Raw genomic sequence first — 17,056 nt, 5'->3', positions numbered from 1 at the left:
AATTTTGGCTGGAGATAAACCACCAAGGCAAGGAGCAGGCAGCTCAGTGTGAGAGCAGCTCCCCTGTCCTCCCTCCCTGCTGTCCTGGCACTACAAATTGAACTTTGATTGCTTTGCTCTGCTCCTATTGTGGATAACCCTTTGAGGCCCTGCACACTCACCCTGCCTGCTCTCTGCAGGTGAAGAATCCACATTTATTGATCAAGAACTTATGTGTAGGCAGGGGTTTCCATTTCCCTTCTGGGCTGTATGGTTTGTGGGGTTTTTTTTTGGAAGCTGGGGGTGACTACTGCTAAACAGAGCTCTGAAAAAACTGCATAAGGTGGTGCTGATGGATTTCAGCACTCAGTTGTTTTTCTTTCACAGGAAGCATGTTGATGGACTTGATCAGAGATTATTTCTGGTTTGAGGGGGTTTTTAAATGAAGATCCAGATTAAGACACTTTTTCTCTGAAGCAGTCAAAAAGGTTTAATATGTTTCTAAGTTGCATGAAGCAGAAGTAATCAATATTGTTTTAGAGAATGTTTGATATCACCAGATAAGCAATAGTCACTATCAAAAATACTGCTGAGACAGTATAGTTACACGAGAGGTCAATGAAGTTATCAACAATTCCCATGAATTTAACCAATTTATTCACATTTCCTAATTACAAAATCTGCAAATTCATTTGCTCTGGCCAATTTCTAATAATTGATCATCCAAATTTGCATGATTGTGTGAGGAAAAAAGATGTTCTAAGTCACTTTTAGGAATGAGCACGATGTCAGGATCTGAGATCCTCTGCTTGGATTTGCAAAAAGCAAAATAGTCAATTAACATTATTTACTTATTACTGGAATGTGATTCCTTGGGTCACACTAGAAAATGTCCTGCATCTACAGGGTACCATCCAGTGGAGGAGTTGAAAGAAAAGAAGAAATGGCACCTTGGGAATGACTCTTCTCAGCTCATCTGCCTGACAGAGGCAGGGAATTGTGTCTGTGTGACTGATTTCTATCTGGTGGAACCTGGGCTGGGGTTGCTGCAGGGAGAGGAGGGCTGGCAGAAAGGGTTGTTCAGCTCCCAAACACTAAATTTGCTTCTCAGGAGGAGTGCTGAGGGTTTTAGGTGTTCAGTGAAGCAGTCAATTATGTAGGAGAGAGATGAAACTGTGCTCATGGCTTCGGTTCACTGCATCCTGTACAGGATTTGCAGTGAAGAACAACCTTTATTTCTTTTTGGCTGCTTCTGTAGATTCCCAATGCTGTTTTACCTGATAGACAGTGAGGGCAGGACAAATTTCTCTGAGGTAGTTATAGCAAAGGTTTTTGATGTTTTGGGGTTTTTTGTTGTTGGCTGGAGTTTGATGGCTGTAAGTGGATTATTTATTTCTTCTGGTGTTTCTACCAGGGTTTTTTGCTCTCCCAGACCAAATCTTTTTTGCTATTTTGATGTCTACACTAATGATCTCCACTCATCTCCCCATATGCCTGTGATGGCAGGTCTGCTTCTAAAATCCTGCTCAAGCTGCAGCCAGGCTTTGTGATCTATAACAAACCTTTGTTCTCCAAAGGTGGTATTATGTTCTGATTGTTGTCATTTCTTATACAAGCTTTGATCTAACCTCAAGTGATACCAGCAATCCATCAGCTACATACAAGCCCCTCTTTTATGGAGCTGGTAATTAAAGGGACATTTCGTTAATACCACTGAAAGTTCATTTTTATAACAGGATGCATAAAAATTATCTGATATTGGGATGGTGGTGACAGAACAGAGAAAAGCTGATAGCAGCAATGACATTGCACAGTATAAATCTGCTTCAAGTGCTTTAAACAACATGAGCAAAGTTCAGGTGCTCACATCAAGTCCCACTCGCTGGCTGGGTCACACATTGTGCAACACCCACCCTTCCCCTCCAAAGGTCAGAGGGAGCCTGAATTCATGTGGGGTCTAAAACCTGGAAAGAGGGTCTGGGCAAACCAACAGGAGCTGCTAAACCAAGAGTGCCAATAAGTCAGTTTAACATGCTCCCAGAAAGACCAGGTAGGTCTGGTACAGGGACAACCTGAAATGTGCAGGTTGAGTGCTAAACCCATGCCCTGCTGGGGCTGAGTCCAGCAGAGGGGACACAGAAATTTCTCCCAATTTCCAGAGCCCAGGCAGCTCTGCCATGGCTGCTCCTTGCTGTCACCTGTACCACTTCTTGGGGTCTTTACAGGACTTTTGGACAGAAATCTTGCAGACATCTGTTGGCAGCTCTTTGGACAGCATTGAAAGCACCACGAGTGCTGCCCAGCAAAGTCTCTCACCACATCAAGATGGGATGAGGGAGTCCCAGAGGTTTGAGGAGCACCTGGAGCCCTTCTTCTAGACCTCCCTTGCAGGGTCTTCTCTACTGACTTCATATTGGAGTTTATATTGGAGCAGAAAGTGTCAGTCAAACAAAAGTTCCAGAAGGATTTATTTAAGTTTGTTGAAAATGTTTCAGGGCTTCTTTTACTTGAAAGCAAATACAGACATATACATTTTAAAAAATACTTATTACTACAGTCAGTTACTATATTTTATCCCATATTTATTACAATAAACTCCTTTTGAAGGCAAATGAGTCATGAAGATAAGTCAGAGAGAAAGGGAAAAACTTCATGTCTGTCTTGACACTGGCATTTGACTAATGCACATAATTAAGACAAAAAATAGAGACCTAAAGAGATTAAAAACAAGTTACCAGCATAATCTCTTTAGTCACACATGTTAACTTTAACTTGAATTACCTCTATTTTGTTAGTGGGAGATGTATCTGCAGCTATGTTTCTTTCACATCTTCTGGAAAAAAAACCACTCCCACACAGAGGGATTGTACATTTTTAAAGGCAACAATTCAGTTTTGTGATCATTTTGCCTTCAGAAGATGTTTGTCAAGATGTGGTCTGAAATCTGTTGTTGCCACTGAAATGTAACTTGACTAGCTATGAAACTGTACAGATATCTAAAAATCATTGTTTTCTTTCAGAGAGGCTGTGTGTGGGGGAAGGCTGAGTCTGGAGAAAAAAATGGGTTAATTGCACTTCACCTGCTGCTTCCTGGAGCATTGTGTTCGTATCTTCAAACACCTGCAAGAAAACTCTCCTCACTCTGAACCAAACAGGCACTGCTCTGTGTGAGAACTGCCTGGGCACATCTGGCTTCTGCTATTTGTGCTGTATTTCACCCACTGATGAAGCCTGCCTAATGCTCATCAGTAGGATGCTCAAATTTTGATGAAAATTGAAACATTTTCTTCATGTAAAAGTATTTGACAATTCTGAGACATATAGACAGGAGTATCTGATGCTGTGAAAGATCAATAAGTGTTTTAGTCAGACTGCACAACCATGCAGAGAAGTTACTTTAAAAATGTGAATGAGGCAATTCACTCTCCTTCTCAAACTATCTTCTGAATTTTCATACCACACATGCCTAATTCTGTTGCATTACACAACGAAATAAAGAGTTGGAAATATTTTGCAAAATGAAATTATTGATGCCACCCTAGCAAAGAAATAAAGAAAACATTTATCTAATTCTTTGGTGGCTAAAAAGTACTTAACATTTTATTCCACATGTCTGTAGAGCCAAAATATCTTTTGGCATCTTGAGGTAGCAAAACTTCATCCAATGAGTGCAAAACATGTTTCTCTGGGGGAACAGAAAGTTTCATTGCATGTAGCTGAGGGCACTGCTCTTGAGGGAGCAAGTCTCAAGCTTGTGTTTTGTTTATTCTTCCAGGTGTAGAGGAACACTCTGAAATTTTAATTAATGTTTTAAATATATTCTAGTAGATTTATCTACCTTTTCTTCATGGCTTTAAGAAAACTCCTGACCTGCAGTTACCTGTTTTCTCCACTGCAGAATCACTGAATGGGTCACTTGGAAGGGACCTTCCCCTGCTTAAGCAGGGTCATCCCAGAGCACACATGGCACAGGATTGTGTCCAGAGGGTTCTGGAATATCTCCAGTGAGGGAGACTCCACAGCCTCTCTGGACAATCTGTTCAGTGCTCGGTCACTGCACAGGAAAGAAATTCTTCTTCATGGTCAGGTGGAACTTCTTTCATTTTCTTCATTGCCTCCTGTCCTTGGCACCACCAAGAAGAGCCTGGATCTCTCTTCATGGCACCCCCCTTTCAATATTTATATCCCTCCTTAAAGCTTCCAGGCCCCCAAATGCAGTCACATAATGATGCCTTCTGCATCCAGAGCTGTGGAGGAACTGAGAGCTTTCTGCAGGGGAAGGAGAGTGGATAAGGAGGTCCTGCATCAATCAGTTGCTGAAGAGCTGGAGCTCTGCCAGTGTTGGGGGCTGAGTCAGAGCATCCCACTCCCCTCATCCCCTTCCATGTCCCACAGCCACTGTCCTGCACTCAGGACAGGCACTGCACCAGGAGGTTGGTGGGATGCTCTATAGATGAGTGAGAGGGAAACATGGGTCAGCAAGAGGGTGGACAGTGAATTTTTGTTGTCTGTGTTTGTGTATCAGAAGATTCCTGGTTGTGATTATAATGCAAAATGAACTAACCAAGTGCAAAAAGGCATGAGTGATGATAATTTGCTTCAAGGTGCTTATTCATTGATTTGAATTCTGCACAGTGCCTGAAAAGTGCTGGTCAGGAAGCATGAGATCACTAGGACTGTTGAAAACATGCCAGTGAAAATGAACACTGATGAGTAAATATTCCACAGCCATCTTCGTGTACAAACCCATTTTTCATACCAGTGAAGACTGTTCTGCAACATCAGACTTCTGATGGTTTTCAGATGGTTTTGGATACACATCTAAGGAAGAAAATTATCTTGAGAAACAAAGAATATATATCCTAGTCTATAAAAATGAAGATAAATACTCAACAGTGCCATCCACAGTTTACCAATTTGATTCTAACCAGTTTTTGCCAACATGTTGAACAATCTGTCTGTGAATCCCCAGCTGGGACTATTCCAGTGCATCAAGATAACTGTATTTGGGGGGCCAGAGAGAGGTGAAGTGATTATAGGAACATTCCCTAAGGGACCCACTGAGGGCATGGTATCGTGATGTTTTACTTTCAAGACCTACTCTGCCATGTCATGATTTTAATGCTTCTTGAAATACCTCCAACAGAAGTTCCAAAACACAAAAGAGCCCCCAGCACCCTGTGATGGAGCAGGGGCACCAAGCACAACCCAGAGCCACAGGAAATGCCAGCTCAGTGTAAGGAAAAAGGGATTCACTCTGAAAGTGGCCAGACCCTGAAGCCCACAGAGTTTATGGTTTTTCCATCCTTCAGTTCATTCAAACTACACAAGATCTGCTTTGGGCAGGAGGCTGGGTAACCCCTTCCTTGCTGTTACTGAATACGCATTTTCTCTCCTTCCTCTTGCACAAAACCCTTGAAGACAATGATCTGCCATTGTTTGTTTGGAATTTGTTTCAGAGGAAAATACTCTACAGCCTGGAACATTCTATAGAACTTTTTTTTTTTTCTTTCCATAGGTATGGTGTGCAACATTGTGTAATTATCATGTGCTACATGGTATTTTATAATCTCCTTTACTGATAAAGTCCTTGGGCAGGGAGAGAAGAACCGGAAGGGGAAGAAAACCGCAATCTATAAACATCATTAGCCATACAAAATACCTATTGACCCTAAATTTAGCCTAAGATGGTCTAAGATACTGTTCCAAAATAGAAAATTGTTATTTGAAAAGACAGTATCACCTAGAGCTGAGTTCTGAAGTTGCTCCACACCATTCCCTGTTGCCCCAAAAATGGAGTCCCAGTAGAACTACTGAGTCTGATGCCTGGGAGAGTTTCTTTTTCACATTTTTTTTTTCACATTTCAGCTTGATGCAACCCAGATTGCTAACCCTATAATTACCAGAATTAAAATACGTGTGAATGCAAATTTCTGTGATTTAGGCTTTGCAAAAGGCTCTGGTGCTCCCTGGAAAGCTCATCTTCATTCATGCAGAGTGCTAATCAAATCAGATGATGAGTTAATGGCAAAACTTTCAGCTGACAGTTACACTGAAGATGACAGGTTCTAGGGTATTTTAGAGGAGCTCTGTTGGTATCATTAAGATACAAGAATTACATTAGTTTAGAGGTGGCTAAGTGGTGCTAATTATGACCTTGATAATGACAATCAGTCTTCTAGGAATAATGCACTCTTTGCTTACAGCACTTATGTTCTATTTACCTTTCAAAATGCACTCATAAAACAAATAGATAACTAAAAAAACCTGTACTATGCACTCAGATGTAGAACAGATAATTTATTTTATTTTTACAAAAACAATTTATTTAATGCTAGAGATTTACCCTATGTTTGTGTTCTAATTTTTGGATACATTGGCAGAATAAGTAACATTGAAATAGGAAGGAATGCAAAATATCTGTGTCTTTCACAACAATTATGACTGATTTTACTCATCTTTTGGGGTATTGAGCAGACACAAAATAACAACTGTGACTCTTGATGGCATGACCTGAGAAGTTTGACTTCCTCACATTAACAGCTGGTCAAATTGAAAAGCAAAAGACTGGTAGTACAAGAAAGGGCTTGGTGGACTTGGACACTTATTTTTGGATACTTCATGTTCTTTCATCAACAAATTGATCCATTTTTGTCCATTCCTGGGGCAACCCAAAAATATTTGTTGTTGCTGACACAGATATGATCTCAAGTGAAAGCTTTGCTTTTAATATTCCACTGTATTTCTCAGCAACTTTCAGTCATTTTTCCCTGGCAAATTAGAAAGTCTGTGTCTGTGACTTTCTATACCTTCACATTTATGATCATGCACTTTCTGCAGGCTCAGCAAATTATTGCTACAAATCAATCACTGAGGCAGACATAAATCAACTAGAGAGATTGCTAGGAAATGGTTTCAGCAACAGAAGCTTCCTATATTCATCCTTCAGTGTTGTTCTCGTTTTTTATACTGCATAACAAAGAGGGCCCACTGGTGAGCATTTCCTTCTTAATCAACTCTCCTTTCTGAGCAAAAATTGATTTATTTCCAAATAAAATTTTATCTGCTTGGAATTTCCTTTAGTTTGGCATTCCTTTATTTTCTGTTGATTTCTCAACACATTTCAAGTCTTTATTTAAAAATGTGGTATCACATTCAGGAGGATCACTCTCAATATGACACATTAACTTTCTTCCCTACTTCTTGCATTTTCAGCAAATCTATTAGGTTTATTCTGTTGTTCTCAAGCAAGGCTTCAGGGTTTGTTTTTTTCCCCCAAATTCTAGATGTCTGCAGGTTTGAGTTAAGAGAGAATTATTGATGTAAGTGCTCTTATTGATGCCAAAGACTAAACAGTCACACAGCTCTGACAGGCATCACTACCTCTGGAATCTGCCAAAGCCCAAGGTAACCCTTGGTAACCCCTCAGGAATTTTTTCAGTCTTTACTACAATGGTTGAACCAATAATTTCTATAATTCACTCTTGGATATCATCTCTCATCATTGGAGCTGGTCTAGGTAGAACCATTTCAGTCTCCAGTGGCCTTTAACAAGATTCTTACAGCTCCTTTTAGCACTGGAGATTTGTTGGCAAGCTTATCTATCAGCAAGTTATCTAGATGCACACAAGTTTCCTGTTGTTATCACAACGGATGTTTTTGTTGCTTTCCTCCAAACTTTGCTTCTGAATTATGAGGGAGGTGCCCCTGAGTGAAGCTTTTATTCCCTGTGACCTGCCCACCGGAGCCAGCAGAGCTCTGGGAGTGGGTGTCCTTATCTCCCTGGAGAAACAGAGAGTTTTTTCCTGTTGAGCACAAAATGTTGGAACATTAGGTTTTCTGGTTCAGAATCCCAACCACTCTGGCAGCCTTGGTCTGTTCCCTCAGTGCTCCCTTTACCCTGGCGTGGAGCAGCAGCAGTGGCAGTGATAATGAGCTTCTGTGGCAGCAGATGATCTCCCAGAGCAGCAGGGACCTGTTGTTCTGCCTCACTACCGTGTCTGGCACTTCTGTGTCTGCAGAGATTGCAGCACTCTTACTGAGCTCTGCGTTTGCACTTTGTAAAGCACCTGTTCTGGTTGGTGAAGAGGATCCATTGTTCTGTCTCCCGCACCGTTGCTCAGTGATTTATTGATGTTTCTGCACTCAGTCACTGCTGCCATAGAACCACAGAATGGGTTGGGTTGGAAGGGACCTTTAAAGCAAAGCCAGTCCTCTCACCCTGCAACAAGCAGGGACATTTTCAACTGGACCACGTTGCTGGGAGCAACCTGACCTTGACTGTTTCTAGGGATGTGCCATCCATTTCCTCTTGGAGCAACCTGTTACGGTGCTTCACCACCCTCATTGTAAAAAATTCTTCTTTATAGCAAACCTAAATCAGCTCTCTTTTAGTCTAAGCTTGTTCTATTCTTTGTCCTGTCTAACAGGCCCTGATAAAAAGTACATCCTCATCTTTCTCATAGTCCCCTTTAAAGTACTGAAAGGCCTCAATAAGGTCTCTCCAGAGCCTTCTCTTCTCCAAGCCCAACAATCTCAGCTCTTTCAGATGTTCCCCACAGGAGAGGTGCTCCAAACATTTTTGTAGCCCTCCCCTGGCTCACACCAACAGGTCTACATCTCACCCATTTGGCACAATTAACAAAAAACAAAGGTCCTATATTTTCCTTATGGAAGAGAAATTTCCAAGAACACCAGCCAAAAAGTACTGCAGTCTTACTGGATTCATTGGTCATACCCAGGTATGGAATATGATTGCAGAATTGGGCATCTCTCAGAACTTACACCAATATTTAACATGAAACTGCATGAAGATTTCCTGTAATTGTGTGGACTTTAAAGGTCTCCTGTGCTTGCTTGGAAGGGGATGGAAGGGGATGGAAGGGGAAGGCTCTCCATTTTTTCCACTCCATAAGGATGACATTTACACTTTGGCAATAAAACCTGTACGCGCTGTGAAGCGCATGGCAAGGAATATCACAACCATCGTGTATTCCAGAGCAGTAATAGTAGCTAAGTACAAACAGAATTTTGACAGCCAAGTATTACTTCAGGCATTGTCTTTGGGAAGATATCCCGTGGAAAGGTTAACCCCTTGTTCCCTGGCTCATGGATCAAGTACGATTTGACTCGAGTAGGAGGTGAGGCTTGCGGGCTGCCACAACCGCTGGCTGCAGGAATCTCCTCCTGCCGCGGTCACTGCGGGTCATTAGCCCGGGGTTACGAGAGCGCGGCTGGTTCGTACGGAGCATCCTTCCCGAGACACCCGAGACACCCGAGACACCCTGCCCGGGACACCCTGCCCGGGACACCCTGCTCAGGACACCCTGCCCGGGACACCCTGCCCGGGACACCCTGCCCGAGACACCCTGCCCGGGACACCCTGCCCGGGACACCCTGCTCAGGACACCCTGCCCGGGACACCCTGCCCGGGACACCCTGCCCGAGACACCCTGCCCGGGACACCCTGCCCGGGACACCCTGCCCGGGACACCCTGCCCGGGACACCCTGCCCGGGACACCCTGCTCCAAACACCCTGCTCGGGACACCCTGCCCGGGACACCCTGCCCGAGACACCCTGCTCGGGACACCCTGCTCGGGACACCCTTACAGAGACACCCTTACAGAGACACCCTGCTCGGGATACCCTGCTCGGGACACCCTGCTCGGGACACCCTGCTCGGGACACCCTGCCCGGGACACCCTGCCCGGGACACCCTTACAGAGACACCCTGCTCGGGATACCCTGCTCGGGACACCCTGCCGGGGTGCGGCACGGAACGGGAGCGATGCGCGCCCCGGGATGCGGCAATCCCGGTGTTTATTCCTGGTGTTAATTCCCGGTGTTCATTCCCGGTGTTCATTCCCGGTGTTCATTCCCGGTGTCCACTCCCGGTGTTTATTCCCGGTGTTTATTCCCGGTGTCCATTCCCGGTGTTTATTCCCGGTGTCCATTCCCGGTGTCCATTCCCGGTGTCCCGGTGTTTATTCCCGGTGTTCATTCCCGGTGTCCATTCCCGGTGTCCATTCCCGGTGTTTATTCCCGGTGTCCATTCCCGGTGTTTATTCCCGGTGTCCATTCCCGGTGTCCATTCCCGGTGTTTATTCCCGGTGTCCATTCCCGGTGTTTATTCCCGGTGTTTATTCCCGGTGTTTGTTTATTCCCGGTGCTGCCGGGCGCCCCTCGCCCCGTCGAGCCGCGCGCCAAGCACTGGGGGCGTGGCCACACGAGGCCCCGCCCTCAGGCAGCGCCCATTGGTGGAAGCTCGGTGTGGCCCCGCCCAGGGGCGGAGCGGCGCTGTCCGAGCAGCGGGGGCCGGGACGGAGCCGCGGCCGTGGCCGGGGGTGGCACAGGGACAGCGGGGACAGCGCCATGGCCGAGAGATACGACGTGATCGTGATCGGGGGCGGCATCTCAGGTGGGCCGGCGGGGGAGCGGCGCGGCATCCCGCGGGGCATCCCACCGGGAATCCCATCGGGAATCCCACCGGGAATCCCACCGGGAATCCCGCGGGGCATCCCACCTGGAATCCCACCTGGAATCCCACCGGGAATCCCATCGGGAATCCCACCGGGAATCCCACCGGGAATCCCACCGGGAATCCCGCCCGCAGCGCTCCCGGAGCGGGGCCGGGCGGTGGCGCGGGGGTGGCGATGGACGGGCACAGCTCCAGGGCCACCGGGGCTTCAGGAGCGCTCGGGGAGGCAGAGGGGACACGATCCGTGTCGCTGTGTCAGGGACAAATCGCTGCTCCCGCCTCGCTGCCCGTCGGGAGGAGGCTGGAGGGAAAAGTGTCCCGGCAGAGCCCACAGGTGCGGGACACGGCAGGGGGACGGGGGCTGGGAGTGCTCATCCCCACAAAGATGCTGTTTTGACGTGGTTTTATCAGGCTGCCCATGCAGCGGTGGCAGTTGTTTTGTTTGGAAAAATGCTGCAGAATAAACATCTGGGAGTATCTCTAGGTTCGGTTTGGTTGCTGTGAGCTGTTCTGGAGGCAGCCCGATTCCCCAAGTGCCATGGGCTCCTCACACCAGGCAGAACTTCCCAAAATACTCTTCAGATCTGCTTTGACACCAGCAATTGCATCACGGCCTCTCATCCTTGTGCTTAAAAAAAAAAAAAACCCGTTAATGAATTATTTTTATGTTACCTACAATGAGAATGTTGCTGTCTTGGAGAAAATTGGTGTTTAGGTTGTCCCTCAGGTCAATTTTGTGTTGGCAGCTTTGGCCAGGTCTCAGGTTTTAGGCAGCCCTCACTACACTAATGCTTCAGAAAAGGTGAGTTTTATGATTGTGTGACTTCAGTGATATTACAGCCATTACTGGTGTGGACAAAGTTAGGTTTTACCAGTACTGAGAGCGATTCAGAGGCTTTCCTTTGGTGTAATCTGCGGTGAATTAATGCATAAAACAGTAGATGGTTTACATAATTATGTCATTTCATTTACTAAAAGAACAGTGTTTAAATAATTATTTGTGAATATGTAAAGATGCAAATAATCTGTAGCATCACTAAACAGAAAGGAAGACTTTGAATCTAGATTTCCTTGCTTTTTAGTTTTACCAGATGCCTGGTAATTTTCCCGCTAGCATGAGACATTCAGTCTTCATCCTTAGGGTTCCTGTAATGCACACACACAGTGTCCTTAGGGAATTGCCACCCATTCTGTGTGCAGCTGATGGCAACATCCTCTTAACACGGGTTTTAGAGCTCTGAGAAGCTCCTGTTCCCTTCAGGGTGCCTCGTTCCTCCAGGTCCCAAACCTGTTGCAGTGTTTCAGAAAATGCTTTGAGTATTTCTATGCGGTATCTTGCCTCACTAGTACAAAACCACAAAGTTACTTTGTAACACCTACACCTTGGACCAAAACCTGGTGTGGGGATTGAAATGGAGCCAAGCAGAAAATTTCATGATGCTCACAGTCCCCAAAAATTTGTCAGTGGCGTGAGAAAGGCAAATAAACATGTCACAGCAGTCCTGGGGTACAGGAGCATTTTTCATGCCAATGGAAACCCTATGCCAGTGGCATTAAAATTAGTGTTTGCCTGTTATGAATTAGAACAGGCACCAATTTGAGAAAACAGACATTGAAAAATAGACAATAAATGCCTCATTTAATAATTAATCCATCTTTACACTGCCATTCATAGCTGGGGATTAAAGTCTGATCAGCCTCTGGTCTGTTTTGCTTTTCTCACAGCTTCTCCGTCACTACCATTCCTGTACCAATATGCCTACACCTCAGTTCTGCAAGAGGTTAGACAGTGCTGCTTTCTGGTCTTAAAAAACAATAAAAAAGTAATCTTTATCTAGAATTCTGCTTCTGATGGAATAGACAGTAAATCATGCTCCAGTATGGACAGGATTTCCTCTCAACATCTCTGACTCCAGTTTTGACTTTCTGTTTGTAACTCTGGAATTGAATTTGCAGTTGACTCATCTGGTGAGATTTCTGTCTCCTCTCCTACTGTGTTTTAAATACAGGAAAGGATAGGAAATCTGTGATAAACTATTTCTTTACTAGAAATACGTGAAATCTGTATGAGGTGTAAGCAAGGTGCTTATTAAGTGTGAACATCCCAGTGCTGACACTGTGGCTTTTAAAAATATTTGTCCACTATTTGTGAAATGAAGCTCAAATCCTGACAGGCAGCTCTGGAGTTGTCTGTTCCTCAGAGCAAAGCATGGTCCTGAGAGGCAATTTCTGAACAAAGCCTGATGGATGTTCTGCTCATCCATGCTCCTGGCACAACCCAATATGGTCATTCCTGGGACACAGAATCCACTCTGCCTGTAGGGAACTGCAATTTAGGGGTGGAGGGAGCTTCTGCAAAAAGTGCTTTTGGAAGAACTCTCTGCTTGGGTGGCTTCTACCTCTGAGATTTTCCTGCTGTAATCCCCATGGAATTACAGGCAAACTGCCCAGGCTTCATCAGCAAGTGCCTTTGGATCCCTACAGAGAGGGAGCTGCAGAGGTTGGGATAGATTCCTCTTTCCTTTTGGTCTTGCATGTTAAAAATGTGGATTGTGGCCAGGAAAAGCCCCAGGCACGTTTGTGTCGCTCTTAATAGATAAGGTCCCCTGTAATACATTTAATATTGATTACAGCATTTTATAGCCAAGCATATTAAATAAACTGGTGCCTGAAGTTAAAGACTTTCCCCATACCCACAGGGAATTTATATGGCTTGAATATTGCTCCCATTTTCTATTTATAGCATTTTCTACTGAACTGAAGAGTGTTGTTTTGGATTGATTTTGACTTGATTGATTCTACTTGGTTGTGTGTTTGTTGAAACCCAGCAAGATGATGGCACAAAATGTTGTAAGGAGGTCCTGGATGCTCAGTCAGTCCTCAGGCACTGCTCATTAACAACTGGACAGCAATAAATGCACAGAGAGTTTTGAGAGAAACCTCAGATATTTCAGCTTGTCAGATCTGAAAAAGGATTGCTGTGACAAGTAATTTCTGAAAACTTTATAACTGACCTTATTGGGGCATATTTTCACATGGATAACAAACAAAATATGCTATGTTGACTCCAAGGTTACCTCCCTGCCAAATTTCAAGTTGCTGCTGCAGTGTCCAAAATAGGAATTAAAAAAAGGCATGATTTTTCAAAATCAAAGAATATGTTTTCCCTAGACATTAGGAAATAGATGGTCATTTTTGACCAAGATTTTCCAGCAGAAGAGAATCACAAAAAAACCACTCCCTGAAAAACACACCCTGAAAATTCAAGCTTAAATAGTTCCAAATTTGGGAAAAAAAAATAAAAAATGTAAGCAAAAGACCTTAAGTTTTTTCATGGGAGTATATTCATGTGCCAGCCTCACCTCATGTGGAAGACAAGTTTATCAGAAGATTGCATGGGGAATTAATAATGGTTTTCTACATAATGTAAACCAGAAAGGCAGCAGATATGGAGAAGTATGTCCAGAAGCAGAGAAGTCCAAAAAATGCTGTATGCAAATATCTTTTAGAAGAAATTTCAGCACATTGTGTTACAAGTACAAAACACAAGGGAAAAAGAGACGTAATTGAATCTTACACTTAAGACAATAATTTGCTGACATGGATAGTTCTAATTTCCACTGAAAAAGATGTTTGTTCTTATGTAGAAACAAGGAGATTGTGTGGGTACATGAAATAAAAGCTGAGATTTCCCAGCCATGTGCAGGAAACAGCGCTGCTTTCTGCTGAACTTAGAGGAGAGTCCAAGGGCCACAAATTGTTGGAAAACAATTGTATGTAAAAACAGTAGTGATTGGTCTTTATATAGAAATAAAACATATGATACATTTATTAAGACTTTTTTGTTTTTCTCTCTGTGGAGAAGCGCTCAGTGTTGGCATCTCCAGCTCCACAGAGTGTGATCGACAGCCTTACCCCTCGAGCTACCTACGCCTTGGCTTTGGGCTCTGAGAGAAAGACTGAATAATGAGGAAATGCAGATTTTCCTTGCTTGCCATCCTGGCAGCACCACTTCTGTTGTACACTGCCCTGTTTGTTTTGACAGCACGCCAGGCTGCTGGTGGGTGGTGGTGTCAGATAAACTGTCAAACACACAGTTGTTGGTGTGAGACAGAGTCAGTCTGACCTGTACAAATCTGGACTAGTTTTCAATAGATTTATTTTTTTCCCTCTGCTGTTACTTCTGTATTTACCTGGGATTTGACCTATAGGAATGCAATATTTGATTCATAAAATGTGTTCTCTGTTTGTCGCTTTGTGTTTGCCCTGTGCTGGGTTCCACCTACCCAGTTCCTTCCTCCCTTCTTTCTGGATCCAACCAGAAAGCTGATAATCAGTGATGATGTTGTCATTTAGTACCAGAGATTCCTAAAGACCATTTTTGGGGATGCAGAAATAAATAACAATGTTTCACAGAGCTCTGAGTTCCCAATGTACTCCTAGCAAGCTGACTGTCATTGTGAGAAACATTTACAGCAGGGACAAAACTCCCAGAGCCCTGTACAAAGTGTAATGGATGCTCTATACAATAATAGCAAATAAGCAGAACTATCAATTTCCATTTGCCTTCTTGTTCATAATGTGTTCTGCTGTTTTGCTACTGAAATCCTATGAGTGTTTTTTGCCCCAACCAGCAAAAGAAATAGCCAAGTGCTCATGACAGATCCCTGAAAATACCCTAACATTACAAAACCAGGCATGGGACAGGCATGATGTCTGTTCTGGGAATAACTGTTATTGGTATTTGTGGTGATGACATTAATCATAATTTAGCAGCAACACTTTTTCACATACTTTTTTAGTTGAAGGTCACCATTTAGGTAGCAGGAATTCTGCACAACACTGACTAAAAAAAATTGTCAGTAGTCATAAAATGTGTGTAATTACCTTGGTTGTTTCCATTACTAGGTGGCATCAAACTGTCATCATTTTAACTGCTCATTTTAATATGTAATGGGAGGAAAGGTGCTTCATATCCTACCCTGTGCTTATTAACTTTTGTCTGCCTTTGTTTTGGGGGAGGGCATGACTTTGGGGAAAGGATGTTAACTGCAAGAAGCTGTGGGCATGAAAATCCCAGTGGGTGTGTAGAGGAACAGATTCATTCTTAGGATAGAATTCCCTCTTCCTGCCCACTGTATTTCTGTTAACATTGTCCATGAGGAACTGTCTTTGTGCCTTCAGAACAAGGCTTGATCTGTAGGAAGCATTTAGACAGTGATGCCATTGAAACCAGTAAGTGGCTTGGTCTCCTTTGGACAATGTGCTCTGTAATAAAAAATATTTATTCTCTTTTGGTTAAGATCTTTGCTGAATCGAGTGGATTTTTTTTTTCCTAAAAGGGAAAAAATACTGATGAAAAAGAAATTAAATACATTTACCTGAAAATGACAAAATACATAAACTCAATCTCTCTCCAGTACCAAGTATTCTACAAGAAGGGGTGTGAAAGGAAGTATGGCAAGATAAAACATGGTTTCTGACAAGCAGAAAATGAGTGATGTTATGGTATTAGGCAGCACTGAAATAGAAATAAATGTAGGCTTGTGAACCACACTGTGCATTCTTGTGGATTTAAGATGCTGTTACTGAATTAATAGCATTATTGTTTTATTTTATTTTACACATATATTCACATATATTCAGTGGCAACTAAGAATCTTTAAATCCTTAGTGAACAGAAACAATTCTTTCATTCTCAGCTTTCTGTGTGTTGTTGCCCATTAGTGGCTGCTCTGGTCAATCTGATGTAACTGAGCACATTTTAACTGTATTTTAAAACTTAAATAAATGCTATGATGCACACAAAAATTCCAATGAAAGGGTAATTAGGGTTACAGGAGAAGAATAAAGAGGTGACAAAGGGAGATTTTACCTTATGGTCATGGCAGAAATGTTTTACATCTCTTATTGACAGGTTCATTTTTACTTGCCAAAGGGATTTCTAGCAGGAAAAATGAGAGCTGATTTTAAGGTGGTCATTGCCAGGTTTAATTACTCAACTGTGTTTAGAAAAAGTTAGGTTTTTCCATCAATGAAACAGTAAAAATAATCACAACATTAGAATGCCATTACACTGGAACTTCAATAGTAATATATTGCCAATTATCTTATTTTACTCTGATGCATATTAGAAAAATGAGCAAAAAAAATCTGAGAATTAGTTCCCTACTCAAGATCAGAAAAATGTTGGGATTTTACAGGAAGATTTTTCCCCATTTCCTCAATTAAAGCTTGCTAGAAGACTACAGTAATGAGTTAATCATCTTTCTCACAATGTGGCTATCCCATGCCATGTACACTAGGATGGATTAATAAGAATTTTATGAATTCTAATAAAGTTCTGTATTTACAGAGCCTAGATTTTGAAAAGTATGCAATCACTATGACATTTCCAATAAAGTAACTTTTTTAAAACTCTCAGTGTGCTGTAGAACTCATCTCTGCTCATGTGTCCTGTATCAACCCCAGCACTGAGACAACTTGGAATTATCCTCATAAATCTACTCTTATAACTTCCCTACAAAACAGGAAACCATTCTCCATAGTACAGGACTACTTTGAAATCAAGTTCAAATCTCTTAAGTCCCAGTGATTT

At 43.2% G+C, this 17,056-nt stretch overlaps 1 protein-coding gene across 1 annotated transcript in view; it reads left to right on the top strand.

Moving 5' to 3' along the window:
• The first annotated feature begins 10,253 nt into the window (after nt 1–10,253).
• The window catches only part of LOC111926687 (amine oxidase [flavin-containing] A-like), a 34,306-nt gene continuing 27,503 nt past the window's right edge, over nt 10,254–17,056 (top strand). Inside the window, exon 1 of the mRNA XM_086879632.1 lies at nt 10,254–10,398. Within this exon, the coding sequence (XP_086735758.1) occupies nt 10,353–10,398 (46 nt within the window). The 5' untranslated portion in view covers nt 10,254–10,352. The remainder of the gene's footprint in view (nt 10,399–17,056) is intronic.

This window comes from Cyanistes caeruleus, chromosome 3 (genome assembly GCF_971803275.1).
Source record: "Cyanistes caeruleus chromosome 3, bCyaCae1.hap1.1, whole genome shotgun sequence".
Lineage (NCBI taxonomy): Eukaryota > Metazoa > Chordata > Aves > Passeriformes > Paridae > Cyanistes > Cyanistes caeruleus.
Note: the sequence above shows the minus strand (reverse complement) of the source record. Positions and strands in the feature narration are given on the sequence as shown.